Source organism: Aythya ferina, assembly GCF_964211825.1.
Source record: "Aythya ferina genome assembly, chromosome: 19".
Lineage (NCBI taxonomy): Eukaryota > Metazoa > Chordata > Aves > Anseriformes > Anatidae > Aythya > Aythya ferina.
In genome coordinates this window covers 8,336,476-8,352,223 of record NC_140309.1, presented here as the reverse complement: position 1 = coordinate 8,352,223, position 15,748 = coordinate 8,336,476, and the positions used below count along the sequence as shown (strand labels likewise).

General features: G+C 53.0%; 2 protein-coding genes across 5 annotated transcripts in view; one reads left to right on the top strand and one right to left on the bottom strand.

Moving 5' to 3' along the window:
- The window catches only part of NUFIP2 (nuclear FMR1 interacting protein 2), a 34,412-nt gene that overhangs the window by 11,331 nt on the left and 7,333 nt on the right, over positions 1-15,748 (top strand). The window contains exons 4-5 of one of the 4 annotated variants that reach the window (XM_084493269.1): positions 508-562; positions 1,166-9,540. In XM_084493269.1, the coding sequence (XP_084349395.1) occupies positions 508-560 (53 nt within the window). In that variant the 3' untranslated portion in view covers positions 561-562; positions 1,166-9,540. Of the gene's footprint in view, positions 1-507; positions 9,541-15,748 lie in introns of those variants that run through there. The other 3 variants (XM_084493270.1, XM_084493271.1, XM_084493268.1) reach the window with 3 other exon arrangements.
- On the bottom strand, positions 9,833-15,048 carry CRYBA1 (crystallin beta A1). The gene is made up of 6 exons (XM_084493009.1): positions 14,642-15,048; positions 13,942-14,006; positions 12,922-13,040; positions 11,115-11,256; positions 10,348-10,490; positions 9,833-10,181 (listed from the first exon to the last, which is right to left on the bottom strand). Exons 1-6 carry the CDS (start codon positions 14,670-14,672, stop codon positions 10,034-10,036), a joined length of 648 nt encoding a protein of 215 aa, XP_084349135.1. The 5' UTR covers positions 14,673-15,048; the 3' UTR covers positions 9,833-10,033.

Sequence of the window (15,748 nt, the reverse complement as noted above, 5' to 3'; positions counted from 1 at the left end):
AGACGCTCGAGATTTTTGGCATTTGCTGTTTGTATCTCCTTGGGTTTATCTGTGCTGGGATCTCTGAAAGCCAGGCCAGCAAGCTGTACCATGGCTGTGGGAGGCTCTGTGTGAAGCAGAGCACCTGAAAGAAAAACAGAGCCAGTCTAGATTTCATGAGTCTTGCGCATGTGCATGTCGTAATTGTTCTATTTTTCTGGTGCTGGGCGTCACACCCAAGATTAAGCTTTAGATTTGGGTGCCTCCCCCCCCATTTCAGCTGTGACCACAGTGTGGGGAGAGCGTTATGTGGGGCCTTGTGCTTCCCATGGTGTTGCTGCACGTGATGCAACGAGGGCAGCAAGTGCAGCTCTGCACAGAGCTGGCGACCTGCCTTTAATTGCACCTCTTTTTGGGGTGGGAGGCTTTTGGTAACAGCTGAGGATCTTGCAGGTCCGTTGGGAATATCTTCAGCCACGGGTTCTGGAAGTAGCTTGCCGAAAACTTAGGATTTTGCTTTCTTTCCAGATCCCAAAAGGATAATCACCTACGATGAAGCCATGGATCACCCGGATCAATGAAGGTAGCAAGACAAGACTGCCTGTTATAACCTTTCTGCAGCACTCGTGCTGTTCGTGGGGGACAAAAGGCTTTTATGCTCCTTCTAAATCTTCAGTGCAGCAGAGGAACCATAACTAGAATCACAGGATAATATATACAAATATATAATATAGTTATTTAAAAATGGCGACTGAAAGTAATTAGACTTCTTAAGGAATCTGAAAATTTATTTCAACGAGACTACACACGTGATTATTTAATCTCCGGTACTGAATAGATTTTTTTTTCTTTTTTTGTTTTGTTTTGTTTTTGTTTAAAGAGTGAATGCAAGTGATTAACAAACACAGACTCGATTTACAAGCCCAGTTCTAAAGTTCCTGCTGTCGTCTACATGGGCAACAGCAACCCACTGGAGAGGCATTTCCACTTGACAAGGTCTCTGTTTCTTGTTCTGTGACTGTAGTGACACACTAATCACAGGGAAATCAGGATGATTCACCATCCTTCATCTCCCCTTTCCCTTCCACCTCCCCCCCTTTTTTTTTCCTGTTTTGTTTTCCATTGAATGCTGGAGAAACACCTTGAAGTTTGCAGAGTTTCTTTTTTTTTTTTTTTTTTTTTCCAGAGAATTATAACATATTTTTGCCAGGAGTAAAGCAGCCAGTCCTATTTTGGGAAAATTGTCTTAAAGCATCGTTCTTCTGGGGGAAAGATGGTAATACTGCAGTTCTAGGATGCATGGTGAAGTCACACAGTTGACCTGGCTCCGGTTACACGTTGGACTATTGCAACTGAAGAGTTGTTTCGTTTTAAAAGACAACATGGAAAACTAAATAATTGGTTTAGGCATTTAATATGGTTTAAAAAAAAAATACAAAACAGACAAAAAAATCAACAAACACCACTGTTCCCACAGGTTAATGCCATTGTATTACTGGGAGCAAAAAAAAAAAAAAAAAAAAATCTCTTGCTTTCAACGTAGGTGCTTCATACTTGCTCTGTCTGTCTCCTAACACTACGTGTGCTGGATTTTTTTTCCCATTTTCATTGAAAAACTGAAGTGGAATTGAGATCTGCTAACTCTCACCCTTCTTTAATTATTTTTTTTTCTCTTAAAAAATTGAAAAAAAAAAAAAAAAAAGGAGGAAAAAAAAAACACAAAAAAATTAAAAAGAAAAAAAAAAAAAGTAAAATGGGAACTTGAATCCTTTTCAGTTTGTCTGTAGATCACCGATGGCTGGGCTCCCCGCACCTGCCCGTTGGAAACGCTCTTTTATATTTTAACGCAGTCTGTGTATTTCCGGGCTCTGCTTCTAATTATCTCTTAATAAAAATATATTTTATTACAAAAAAATGGAGGGCTTAGGAATGAAAATAATAATTTTAAAAAAATAATGAACGAAAGGAGAGCTTTCTAGCAGTGGTAGCGAAGGCTGCTCAGCCTGCAGGCTCCAGCTGTGTAACCCGCTCTGTCCCGTTGCAGCTTTTGTGTGGCACGTCCAAACCCTCTGGGGGCTGCGTGGTTCTCGTGGGGGGGCTCCCGGTGGGAGGATCGGAGGGTCCAAGGTGAGAGCCAGCAGTGAATAACCCCAAAAGCAACCCCGAGGGGTTTCTGGCCCCTCTGAGCTCAGCGCCAGCTCGCGTGTGCCTGGGCACCCAGCTCAGCAGAGGTGCTGAATCCTCCGGTGAGGCTGGATCCTCTGGGGCATTACAGGAAGCAGAGAAGCCCAAACCTTTCGCTTACCCCTCGTGCTTAGATTTATCAACTTTTTTTTTTTTTTTTTTTTTTTGTTAACGACGAGTATGTAGCATGCCTTTTTAATTGTTTTTGTTCTTTTAATGAGATTGTTCCTGGATGAAGCGCTTAGGTTCACGGTGGGACATCGAAACCGAATTCTGTACCTTTTGTAAGAGTGCTAGCTTTCTGCAATGCTTAGTTTTAAAAGTTTGACTCTGGATTGCCTACTCCATTTTATGTATGAAGTGCTATATAGTATAATACCCTGGTATGATACTATATAGTGGCGATGTATTGTATCAGTCCAAGCTCAGAAATTTGTGGTTGGCCAGTCGCTGGTAGTTCTGTTTCACCTATAAACTGTATCACCCTTGCAGGTGTGTGTAACTTGCAGATGTACAACATGTTTACAGATGTGCCCTACATCTAGTCCTCCTACCTTCCTGTTTTTACTTCTGTTGAGTCTCCCAACTGCTTGCCAAAAGTCGGAATCGCCTCCCGCTCCCCTGCGAAAGAGCCGGGGCGTTTCTGAGCTTTAAGGTGTTGAACAAACTGGACAACGGGGCCGGTGGGAGGGTAAGGGAGAAGAAATCATTTTTTTTATTATTATTATTTTCAAAATGGAAGAAACGTTGAAGGCTGATGGCAAAGTTTCCAGTTTGTTTTACTGGCTTTAAGGCTCTGCTGTGTATTTATTTGCCTTGTGTAGTCACTTGTCGCCTTAAGGGCTGGGTTCCATTACAAAAAAAAAAAAAAAAAAGACAAAAAAAAAAAAAGACAAAACCAAGACCTGTTTTGCTCCCCTGGGGGGGTCTGAGCTGTCCTGGTACCCTGCCCCGGCTAGGAGCTCTGAAGGAAGCACGGTGCACACGCTGGGTGGGTTGGTTGGTCCCCGACCTCCGTCCCCGCTGCTCTGTCTCGCGGCCGTGTGGCCCCGTGCCGGCCGTACCCATGCAGAGACCCCTCCTCTGCTGTGTCTCTGAACATCCCCTCTTCAAACACCCGTCTGTCTGTCTGTCTGCACGAGCTCCTCGGCACGTGCTCGGCACTACGTGGTTAGGAAATCCTTTTTCCAAGCTGTCGTGGCCGCAGCCCGACGCTGAAGGCAGCGCAGGTTTGGTTAGGTAGCGCCCGGAGCCAGGCAGGACCGTGGAAGAAGCTTTTCTCTGTGCTTTGTGTAACTCGCCCTGTCCGTCTGCAGTCCTCCCCAAGTCCTCACACAATTCCTTACTGAGCACTTATTAAAAATATCTTAAGATTTAATCTGTTTTCTGATTATTTTTGTGTAAACTTATAAAAAAAAAAAAAGGAAAAAAAAAGTGAAATTGAGCTGTGACTAATTTTAGCGCATTGAATTAATGCTAAGGTGTTCCTGATCGGTCTCATGGTTTGTTTGTTGGACTCAGAGTATTAGTACTGTAGCATAAACCAAAAACAGCCCGCAGGGGGTGCGCAGCCCCCTGCCCGGGGCTGGGGGCGTCCGCGGCGCGAGGAGGAGCGTGTGGTTCTGGTGCCATTGCTTTCGTTACGCTGAGCTGAGGAAGGTCAAAACAAAACCCCTTGGGTGTGTGTAGTGCTGGGAAGTGGCTCTAAGGGTGAAATCACCACCTATTTTTGTAATGGCTACGAACTAATTCGGGTTAAGGCTTCTTTCACCTTTCTGTTCTCATCGGAGGCGCTACGTGTCCCTTTCTGCCCGGTTCCCTTTTTTTTTTTTTTGGCTTCCTATTTATTTGAGTAGTGATTCCTGCCCAAGACAGGGGATGTGCAGGTGTGTGGGCATCCCTGCGGTGCTGCTTTCTCCTCTGGACAGAGGCTTGGTCTTTCCTCACCTCTCCTGCCTCCCCGGCAGGTCCTGTAGGGTGTCTTTGGGGTCTCCTGTACCCAAGGCTTGGGCGCGTGCTTTCTTGGCAGGTTGGGGAGCGCTTGGTGTGCTCCCAGAAGCTGCTCTGTGCAGAGGAAGGCCCTCCAAGCCCCTCAGTCCCCTTTTCTGGGCCTGTTTGCCAGGTGTTCAGCTTCCAAGGTCTGCTTGCGTTTTGGTTTTGTTCTAAACCCATCTGCGAAACCCGTTTCCAAAATCTCTCCGATTTCGCAAGGCTCTCTGATAACACGGGTAGCTCCAGCGTCTGCTTTCTGGTGCTCACCTGCTTCAACCCATCCCCCTTCCTGAGCCGCCAGCCCCGCTGTTTGCCTTCCCTCGCTGCTGGGAGCTTCTTTTAAACGTGGATTTTCTTTTAAAAGAAAATTCTCGCTGGGTTGCGAGCGTGCCAGCTGCTTGACGGGGGTCGGTGACGGGGAGAGCCGGCTGGCTAAATCAGAAGGGAAATCGCTTCCTGCTTGGAACAAAATTAAGAGATGGAAGTTGTCCTCTGAGCCGTGTGTGTAATTAGTGCTTTTCACCTTAAAGAGAGCATCACCTCAGCACGACCGCATCCTTTCCAGAAGAGGCTGGCGGGTGACTGCGGGAGCACCTCGGGCTGATTTCGGGACTGCTTGTGCGCAGCCGGTGGCTTTCCCCTGCATCCAGTTTTTGCTCTTGATTCAGCATTTTCAGTGAATTGCCAAGGTGTCCGGAGCTTTCAGGAGTCTTGTCCCTAGCAGATCTTTCTGTATGTACGTGTGTAGTGATTTGTTTTCCGTGCAGAGGCTGTTTACAAGGGAGACGATTAAGGTCAGGAGGGGAGAGAACGAGGCTAACCGTAACTTAAAGCTGCTACAAAACTTCGCCCGGGTGCAGAAGGCAGAGGAGGGCTGAGGCTGGGAGACTGCTGGCGTGGGGAAGGAGCGAGGGCGATTCTGGCTTCAACCACCACGAGGACGAGGTGTGTTTGGCCTTTCCTTGTGAAAAAAGCCCCAGCGCAGGCAGCCGAGAGCCGCGAGCCTGGACTGGGCGCGCGGGAGCGGAAGATCTCGGTCTCCTCTGCCGGCTGCGCTGCCGTCCAGAGCTCACAGAGCTTTAGCAATTTGCACAATAGGTATCACGCCGCAGGGTGAGGCTGGCTTCCTTGTATCCTGCTGGAGGTCCTCGCGAGTGGCATCGCTCGGCAGCGCGGTGCCGGGAGATGCGGGAGCGCTGCGCGCGGCCGCCCCTCGGGCTGCTCCAGGAACAAGGCGTTACCCGTGCCGTCACCAGGGGATGCTGACCTGTATTTATCATGACTGTTAATCAGAAAGCTTCATCGCGACGTGTCCAGAGCCCTAAAGCCATTTTGTAAGATAGCAGTATCCCTTTTCTACAGCCTTATTAACGAGTAGAGTATCTTTAAAAGAAAAAAAAAGGAAAAAAAAAAAAAAAAAAAAAAAAAACTAGTTCATTTCTTTCTGTGGTATGAAACTCGTGTACTGCGAACATATGAACGTTTAGCAGAAATACAACTTACAGTTTTCTTAAGAAAAACAAACAAACAAAAAAAAAGACAAAAAAACCTGTCTGCTTTCCATACAGTCTTTCCTCAGGTGCTAAATAAGGGTTCCAAAAATGGATACTGCTTTAGGAGTTTCTGCTTTATTCTTAAAATACATATTTTTTTGCTTAGGTGTTGTAAAGATATTTTAACAAGAATGTTTTTTTTAATGTAAATAAGATTATGCGTCTTTAATTTTGTTGGTTTATCTCCTTTTTGTCTATATTAAATAGTCTAATTTTCATTTTATCCTTTTGAGAAGGACCCTCTTGTGACCTTCCTCGAAGACATTTCATTGAGTGTTGCTGCATTTGAGAATGAATCTACAACTGTTCATGTCTTGGATTAATGCTGCTGCTGCTATAAGTAACCCTGAAAATCAAGAATGTGTGATGCACTTTTTTTACATGACCATGTAGTTCCTCTGAGGATAGTTGAACCCTCCTGTAACACAGCCACTAACTGCGGGGAGCTGGGAGCTGGGGTGTCGGAGAGGGCTGTACCTGATCCTGGTGCTGACCTACGGGAATTTCTATGCAAACGCAAGCAAAAGGAGAACTCTTAACTTGAAAGAACACTGTGCTTTTTTTTTTTTTCTTCTCCTCTCCTTCCTTTTCTCAAGCTGCTATTGGAAGGGCAGTGCAAATCCCCGAGGTTTCCACCTTCTCCTTCCTCGATGGCTGGTGGTGCGGGAAAGATGCCGGAGTATTTGTGAGGTCAAAAATCTCAATGAGCTATTGTCTCGTCTCCGCTTTGAGTATTTTGTTTTCTGTCTGAATAGATCTTTGGAAGGAAATTGCTCATCTCTGGAAAAAAAAAAAAAAAAAAAAAAAAAGGAAAAAAAAAATCTTTTTAATGCTTTATCTCAATGTGAAGTTAACCAGCAGTATTAAAAATCGCACGGCCTCCTTCCTGCCTGGCTGCCTCCCCGAGGCTGGCGCCGTGTCCGATGTCCTCCCTGGAGGAAGCCCTGCTGCAGCAGCGTGGCCTTAAGGCGTGTGGCACGGGAGGAAGGGCCCTGGGGCGCTGCCACGGGGCGTGGGTGGCTCCAGGACCTCTCCTTCCCCGTAGGTGACACCCAGGCCACCGGGGCTGGCAGGGGGGTTTGCACACCACGGAGAAAGACAGAGGGAATTGACTATCTGTAGAAAATCCTTTAAAAAAAATCTTAGTAAAGCGAGGGAAGGGCTAAAGTGGTGTAGGAAAAAAGCTTTGGGATTACAACTGCCTGGAAAATAGCATATAAATGGCGTAGAGCAGAATTCCCCGCCTGCTTAATTAATTTATCCAGCATCATCTTTTGGCCAGCGTTTGCTCTTTTACACACGTGCGTGTGTGTCCCTATCCTGAACGTGCCTTGCGAGTGTGCTCGCTCGGTCTGAACGGACCTGGTAGTGGCTCGTGAGCTGTCGGAGAGCTGGGCTGCTCACTCGCAAGTCCCATAACCATGGCCCATCTCCAGTAACCATCTCCCATCTCCCATAACCCTGCCCCATCTCCAGTCGGCCCATCGGGTCTGCGGTGGAAACGAGGCTTTGAAGCCAGTCTGGCTAGTGGCTGTCTTACAGTTTGGGGAAAACGTCCTTCAGGATGGCACCTTTCCTTTCCTAACATGACCTGTTTTCTGCGACTTTCGAGGGGAGTGGGGGTGAGAGAAAGAATCTGCTTTGCTGTTCTCCTGCAGACAGAAATAAGCGTGGCAGTGCTTTGCCTGCAGAGCAAAACCAGGTGAAGGTCCAGAGCCAGCGCCACTCTGGAACTGGGGGTTCTCTGCAGCAGCCGGGATTCCCATTGCCCAGGGGATTTATTCCCTTCCAGGCTGTGGTTCTTGTTACTGTGGGTTTTTTCACTTTTTTTTTTTTTTTTTCGTAAAGGAAAAGTAAACATGCCTTGCTTACAGTTAACGAAGTAGAAATGCTTATGTTTGCAGTCAGTGACTCAGAATATGAAGCTGTGCAATTCTTGTTTCTTCATCTCTCTCTCTCTCTCTCCTCGCCCGTCCGTGTGATTTCTGTTAGTCTTTCCGTACTTCTGCCACTGTAAATGTGAAAGCTTGCTTGCATTATTTTTTAGAAATGCATTTTGCACACTCGGGTTTCGCTGAAGCTCCGTGAAAAGGTTAGTTTGAAGCAGATGAATAAAGCTATGCACATGTTTTGAAAGTTTAATTTGTGTCTCATTACCAGAAGTGACTTATCTGCCCTCTTTTGCATTCCTGTGCTGTCATTGCCTACATTATCTTCACCATCTCGGAGGGTATGATGTAAGGTGACAGTTCTTTGCTGACAGCTGTAGCAGAAAACTGGCGCTTCTTGATTTTTTAGTAGCCTCTCTCTCCTTTGCTTTCTCTGTCTCTCTCTCTCTCTCTCTCTCTCTCTGTATATCTATATAAATATATATATTATTTTTTTATTTTAAAGAGCCTACTTTAGTAATTGGAGGGAGAGGGGTGAGCTGGCTTGTTTCGGATACACTTCGTGCTGTTGGATGAACGAGTGCCCTTTTCTCTCTGGTCGGGAGCGCGGTGGCCGTAGCCGCGCCGGCCGCGCTCTCGTGCCAGGCGAAGCAGCTTGGAGGAGGGGATGGAGATCTGCCCGCCGGGCAGAGCTGGTGGCACGGGCAAACTTGAGGCTTCTAACGGCAAAATAACCGAAGAGAAACCCTAGCATTTTGTATTCCCACTGTGAGCGAGAGGGACAGGCTTCCTTGCTGTCCCGCTGCGGGTGTGTGTGCGCGGGGTGCGTGCGGTTTGTGGCCGCCGGAGCGGAGCAGGGGCTCCCTCCCGGTCTGCGGGGTGAGAGCTTTATTTTGGCTTTGTTTTCCTGAGTTATGTGCGTTGGGTTGCAGGTGCCCCCTTTGAAAACTTGTTGCATAGCCCAGAGCCTTTGTGCAGAGGCGTCTGGATTTTGTGACGGGAGAAGGACCCCGACAGCTTTCTCCCCGTGTTCCCTTCACCATGGCAGAAATTTGTACTAACTTGACAGCTTTTTTTTTCATACAGAACAGGGCTGCTTTTCTATCTACCATCACACGTGTACTTACACACCTTCAGTGGCTCGCAAGCCTCTGGAGGTCCTCGACTTGTTTACTCGGGGGACGGATGCCCCTCTCTCCCCCTCCCCGAATACTTCAGTGTTAATAGCGGTGCGAAACACCACCGCTCGCTTCGACTCCGCGCTGGGCTGGAGAGCTCTCTCCAGGCAGACCCGCAGGAGCAGGGCACGGCTCTCCCGGGCAGGAGCCCTCTCCTCCTGCCCTGCCGATAGTTCTCATTTCCTTCAGTTCCCTGGTGTGTATTAAAATCGCCGCGAGGGGTTGTGCTCTACCTGCTCAGGAGCTGAATTACCTCTGACCTGCGGAGAGGGGCAGCCCCTCTTTGTCGTCGATGTTGTAGTGTGCAACCAGACGAAACAGGAAAGGTCGGTTTTGTTTTCTTCTCCCCTTCCTGGTATTTTTGGAATAGGTTAACGCACTCTGTGTGCCCAGCTGGAAAAGTAGGCGTTTTCCCGATCGTGAGAGGGTGGCTAGAAGAGTTAGTGTAATACCTGCTGTAGCTGTGTCCGGCGCAGCCCGCTGCGCTGGTATGGGTGATGTCACGGACTGTAAGGATAGGTAATGTCCATGAGCTGTAATGGCATGATGTATCTTTACCAATGATGTCATACTTCACACTAAATGTTTAAAAAAAAAAAAAAAAAAGTTACCTGAATTTTGTTTATTCTGCACCAACAGGTCTTCAAAATTTATCCAAATTTTATTATTTTATCAGGAAAAAAAAAAAAAAGAAATTTGTGTAGATCGAATACGTTAAGACAGACAATAAGTGATGTAAATTGTTGAATAAAAATTTTAAAGTTTGTGGGCGTCGGTGTGACTTTTTTTTTTGCGTTCTTAAGGAGCATCCCCCTCGCCCTGGGGACGCTGCGTGGCTGCTGGCTGGGTGACGCTGACCACGGAGCACACGCGTGGTTGTGGCTGTGTGTATGTGAGTGCTGGGCACTGCTCGGCCTCGCAGGGGAGTGGGGTGAGGTGTCCTGTACCTTCAGGGGGACAGGGAGGGCTGGGAGGAGGAAGGGAGCCCTGCAGGGGCCGGGATGGGGACGCGCGACTTCGATTCCAAGCGCACAACAGCAAACACCCACCAAGCTGGTTTGATCTTTTTCTTTCAGTCACATTTATTGGCAGTTGTGGCAGCTGGTACCGTTTAGGAGTGTTGTTCCATAAAGCAGTTGCAGTACAAGAAGGGGGCGTTATTTCAGGAGGGGGGAGTATTAGCACCAAAAGGGAGCCGGTGAGCTTTAGAAACCTTGCAAAGATGTGCTCGAGAGTTGGGGGGCCGGGCGTCGGGCAGCTACTGCTGGATGCGCCTGATGGACTGGATCTGGGAGGTCTGGGCGTGCGAGCCCCACTCTCTCCAGTGCTTGTAGTCTCCCCCGTGGTGGTCGGCCTCCAGGACGTACTGGTAGCCGCGGTACCCGGGATACTGGTAGCAAACCCAGCTGGAAGAAACGGAGGCGTCAGGCAGCCATAAGGGGAACGAGAGGTAAGCAAGGGAGTTACGGGGAGTCCCCCCATGGGCTGTGGCAGCAGAGCGGTGGCCGTGGTTTGTCCCTGCTGCTAAGCCCAGGCACGCTGGTGCTTGGTGGCCCTTTGCCCGTCACTTACGCGCCGCAGGGGATCTTCATGGAGCCCACTTCGTTGTTGGCCCAGCCCATGGCCTGCAGCGAGGGGTAGTCGTCGCTGATCTCCCACTGGCGGCCGATGAAGTTGTCTTTCTCGAAGACGGTGATCTTGGATTCCTTGTGGTTCTGGGATGGAAGAGCAGCGGGTGAGGGGGAGGCAGTGCGCCCTCCCCAGACACAATTTGGGGCAGCGGCACAAAGGCTGCCCCCCCATGCAGCACAGATTGGAGGGTTTCCTGGGGGCTGTGTGCGCAGCCCAAGGGATGGGGATGTTCAGAGCCACCAGGGCTGGTGTGAAGGTGCTGGGGCAGGGTCAGGGCTTGTCCTGGGAGGCATCAATAACAGCTGTGCTCATGTACAGCCGGCCCAGAAATTCCCTTTAAAGCTTTAGAAAACAGAAAAGCTACAGCAAATCCTTCTGGGCACTAGGGGAGGAGCTGAGCCCACTCTAAGAGCCTCTGCTGCCTGCACAGCAGTTTTGCCCTTCCTAACCTCAGTCTCTTGGTCTGGGGGTACTGCCTGGGAGCCTTCGCTCTGCCTGGGCTCAGAGATGTGTGAGCTGGGAGCTGCTGTGCAGCCCGCTGCTGCCTCCAGCCCCCTGCCTGGCTCCGTGCTGGGGCAACAGAGGTTGCTGCAGCCCAGACACCTGGGGGCAGCTCCTGCCCTGCCCGGGGCAATTCCTGCCCTGCCTGTGCCTCTGCTGCTGCCGGGACAGGAGGCTGCAGGCAGCCCAGGAGCGGGGGCACTCACGGCAGAGCAGACGGGGCGGAAGGACATCAGGCGCTCGATGTGGTAGGCGTTGCTGCCGCTCCAGGCGTCCCAGCGCGGGTACTCTCCCCTCTCCAGGATGAACTGCTGCCCGCAGAAGCCGGTGTGCTCGTAACCGACCCAGCTGCAAAAACAGAGCGAGGGCTGCCAGGGCTTCCTGCAAGCAGCTCTGGGCATCCTGCTCGGGGCTGGCACCGGGACGTGGATGTAGGTGCAAGGAGGAGGTTGAGGTCTAGGCCTCTGCCCGCAAGCCCGGGTGCTTGGGAGGAGAGGAAACGGTGCTGGATGTGGGCAGAGCACCCGGAGAGGGTGTAACAGCCTGGCTAGTGCCAGAGAGGCGTTCAGCATGGCATCACCAGCATCCCCTGGCTGCTGCAGGAGGTGGGATCCCACCCTCAAGGGGCCCAGCCTGCAAACCTCGGTGGGGATTCGCTTCCCCAGCAGAGCTCTGTGGCTGTCTGCATGGGCTGGCATCACGTTAGGGTGCCAAAGGACGTCTCCAGCAGGCTGTCCTCTCCCAAACACCTCATTTCTGCCTTACTTCCTAATTACAGCCTGGCACAGCTGGAAAGACCTGAATTCCTCATGCCCAAACCAGGCAGAACCAACCTGGCTCTGGGCAGGCCTGGGAGCTGTCGCCTGTTTCTTTTTTGGGTCCCTCTACATTGAAAACAACAAGGAGGTGAGAGGGACGCCTCCACCCCGCAGGATGCAGTTTGCACACCCACACGAGAGCCTGCCCAGCACCTGCCCCCACTCCGGGCACCCCACAGGGTGCAGACCCCTCCTGGGCACGTCCCTGTATGGGGACTGGGGATGGGACATCCACAGCTGAGGGAAGCAGGGAGGCAGAGACTGGGCTGGGGATTGGAAGGAGGGAGGCACAGCGCTGTGCATCCTGCAGGCCTGCTTATGGGGTAGAGGGGATGCTGAGGGGCACGCCGAGTGGGGGTTTTGAGGGTTTCTTGCCACTGACCAAAACTCAGCCCTGGTCCCATGCCCTGCAGTCAGCCTCCGAGGAAGCAAGGTGAACAGCCTGGCTGGGAACACGTCAAGTGGAGCAGTGAGCTGATTACGGCGCGAGCACGCATGCTGCGGTAATCCCATTAGCATTACAAATCCTAAATATAGCAGTGCAAATCTATCTTGTCTGCTTCCCCAGCCCCAGCGGGATGTTTGCCATGGGGACAGCTCCTTACGCACAGCGTCTCGGAGCAGCTCGAGAGCTGTCTCGCCTGTTACAGGAAGGTTCCTGCGTGCAGGGAGAAGCCTGGCTCTGCTCCATACCCTAACAGTGACCGGGGCAGCTCAGCTCAGGCTGCAGGAAGGCTCTGCTATGGCCCTGAGGAGCAGGGCTGGGCCATGGGCTGAGAAATGGGGTTCTTAGGCATGGTGCTTCACGGGGTTACCCGGGTGAACTGGGACCAGGCTGAGCTCGTGAGCCAAGAGCCCCTCACTGAGCACTGATCTTTGCTGCATCCTCGGGCACCATCCATGCTGGGCACTGGGGAACAGCAGCATGACTGCTCCCAGACCGCGGGAGGCAGTTTTAGGTGATGCCAAAGGTGTTGCTGCTGTCCCCTGGCCCTGTGTCCGTGCTGGTGCTGCCCAGAGCTCACTGCTCTGCCCTGGCAGGGTGGGATCCCAGTACCTGGCTTCCCCCGGCTGCAGTGTTTGGCTCCAGCTCAGTGGGGTGAGATTTTCCAGCCCTGCACGTGCTCAGGCACCCCTTGCCCTGCCAGCCTCCAACCTGGGAAAGCACCCACGCCACGGGCAGCCGGGTACTCACGCGCCACACTCCACCTTTAGGGAGCGGATGTTGTCGAAACCACACTCCATGATGTTTGGACAGGCCGAGGTGAACTCCATCCTCTTGCCCTGGAAACCTTCTTGGTCGTATACGGTGATCTGGAACAGAGAACGAGCTGCCAAGTTGCAAACTGCCCGGCAGTGGCCCCAAAAGAACCAGCACCTTTTCCAGAGGGTCATGCTCCATCTGGGGAAGAGCCAGCTGGCATCCTTTGGGTTTCAATGCAGTATCACATGCCTTCGTGCATCCCGGTGCTGCTGGCCCCGCAGCGCCCTGCCTGGTGCTGAGGGAGCCACATGCCAGCCCCTGCTCCGCTCTCTTGCTCACCCCTGCAGAGATCAGTCCCTGGGGCAGCAGCACCGTCTGGAGCCATTCTGGGATGGGAGGGTGGCAGAGCTGTGGCTGGCATTTCTCCCAGCCTCTGCTCTGAACACTCGAGGGCAAAGAGGATTAACAGGAAAAGGGTGAGGGGGGAACTCCCCGGGGGCTGTGGCTGACGCTGTCCTCTCCATGCTTTGGCAGGATTTTGCCCTGCTTGCACACGTGCTTCTCCTTTCCCTCTCGGTTCCCTCTGTGAACTGGCTTTGTCCCCAGTGCTGTCACCATCCCTGGTGCCCTCAGGGCTGCTCTCCACCTTGCCCTGCCATGCCCAATGCCCCTTTTGCAGCCCTTGAGCCCTGCAGTCCCATGCCCACCTTGCCAGCGTGCCTTCACCCACAGGGGAGGGCAATAAGAGCGTGTGGCTTTGGGGGCTGCAGTAGCTGCCTGGCATGGCACAATTTGTCACAGCAGGGCACAGCCAGGCCAGGGTGCTGCAAAGAGGCTTATGAACTCCCCAGAGGTGTTTGAGCAGGCAGGAGGCATGCTCCTGTGCCTTGTTTTCTTGGCTCCCCCGGCCTCACTCCCTGCGGTGCAGCTTTTCTGGCTGGGGAGGACCGGCTTTGCCCCCTCCCTGTCTCCCACCTCCACACCTGAGAGGCAGCGGGTGCAAGGACGTACCTTCCAGGGGCCCATGGGGACAGGCAGAGGGTTTGTCTGAGCCATCTTTGCTGCTGGAAAGGTATCTGGGGAAGGAAGGAAAAGCAATTGGTGTTGCAAAGCACTGCCACGGCATCCCCCTGCTCCCTCACGGGTCTCTCAGTGAGATCCTCACCAGCTGCAGGACGGTGTGGGGGGCACAGAGGTGGCTCAGGAGACACAGACAAAATGGGGTGCCCCGTCCTGCCCACAGCCTGCCCACCACCACCATGGGGCCCCTTCCCTCCTCCCAGCCATGGCACGGAGCCCGTGCACCCATTTCACACCGGGATGCAGCTCTCGGTCCACTTCTTCCCCCAGCCATGGCGAGGAAACCCCGAGACAGTTTGGGGAGCACGCTCTGCCCTGGTACTGGAGAGGTCCAAGGGACCCTCTGCTACCATCCCTACCCTGGTGATTCCTCCCTTGGGCACTCCATCCTCACATCGGGACAGCCTGAGGTGCCAACAGGGGTGCTGTGCCCCACCAGGCAGGTGCCGGGCACGGAGATACCCCACATCATGGGGGGCTCTCTGCCACCCGCTATGCCCGAGCTGCCAGCGGGGACGTGTGGGCCCTCCAGGTACCTCTGGCTCCTCTCCTGCCACCGGAGAGGAGCATCCGCACGGCGGCAACGGGGCGAGAGGGGCTGGGGTGGAGCGGGGCCGGCCCCAGGACTCACCTAGCTCAGGCAGTACTGCTGCTTCGCCCATGTCATGTCTGCCTACTTCAGCGGCCCGGCTTTTATAGGGAGCTGCTGGCCAGGAGCCGCTGCCAGCATTTGCGGAGCCGTCAGCACAATGCTCTGGCTGGCATTGTTCTGCTGATCCCCAGAGATTTCAGCAGCTCATCCCCATGGGCCCGGCCACATTCTTGGGGAAAAAAAAATAATAATAATAAAGGAAAAAAAAAAATTTGATCATAACAAAAATAATCGAGGCGGCTGTTTGCACAGATAATCTTGGGCGTGAATGACTCAACATTTTGGCTCTTCTGGCATTTTCCAGGGGCAATGCACTGCGCCGTCACGGGGCTGGCCTGGCCTGGGTGCAGGTGAGCACGGGGGGGGGACAGCGTGGCACTGTCTGGGTGAACCTCACCCTGCCAGCCATAGAGGGTCCGTGCCTCCACCCCATGTGCTGTGGGGTGACACAGGGACTGTGGGGTGGCACGGGGGCTGTGGGGTGGCATAGGGGCTGTGGGGCAGCCACAGCCCCATGGCAGCAAGGGGGCCGTGAGGCTGCTCCTTCCAACATGGTGGGAGCTGCGGGACCCCTTGCCCACATGTCCCCAGAGCCACACCAGGCCCTCGGTACGGTGCTGGCTCCCTGAGCTCACACAGCACCGCCATGGCCTTGGTGCAGAGCCCGTGGGGGCGGCAGGGCTGCCATAGGCCTGGGCGGCACTATAGGCCTCGCGGTAACCATGGCAACCTGGCGCACCTAGGCCTTAAGCCTCACAGTAACCATGGCAACCAGGTCCTGCTCCCCCTTCCCCGCAGGGCTCCCTCAGGGCCATGGCGGGGCGGGTGGTGCAGGCTGAGGGTGCCGTGGGGGATACAGCCTGTGGGGTGCCACGGTGGGCACGGGCTGTGGGTGCCATGGCGGGCGTAGGCTGAGCCGCCGGGGGTCAGGAGGCGAGCGTGGCGGCGCGGGCTGCTGCCTCAGCGCATGGCTGCCGGCACAAAGCGCCGCCTGCCCGCGTCTGACTGCCCCTTTTGTCCTCGCAGCACAAAACAAAGCGCCCCGTCAGCGCGGCCCGCAGCCCGGCCTGGCGCGTGGCCTGCGGG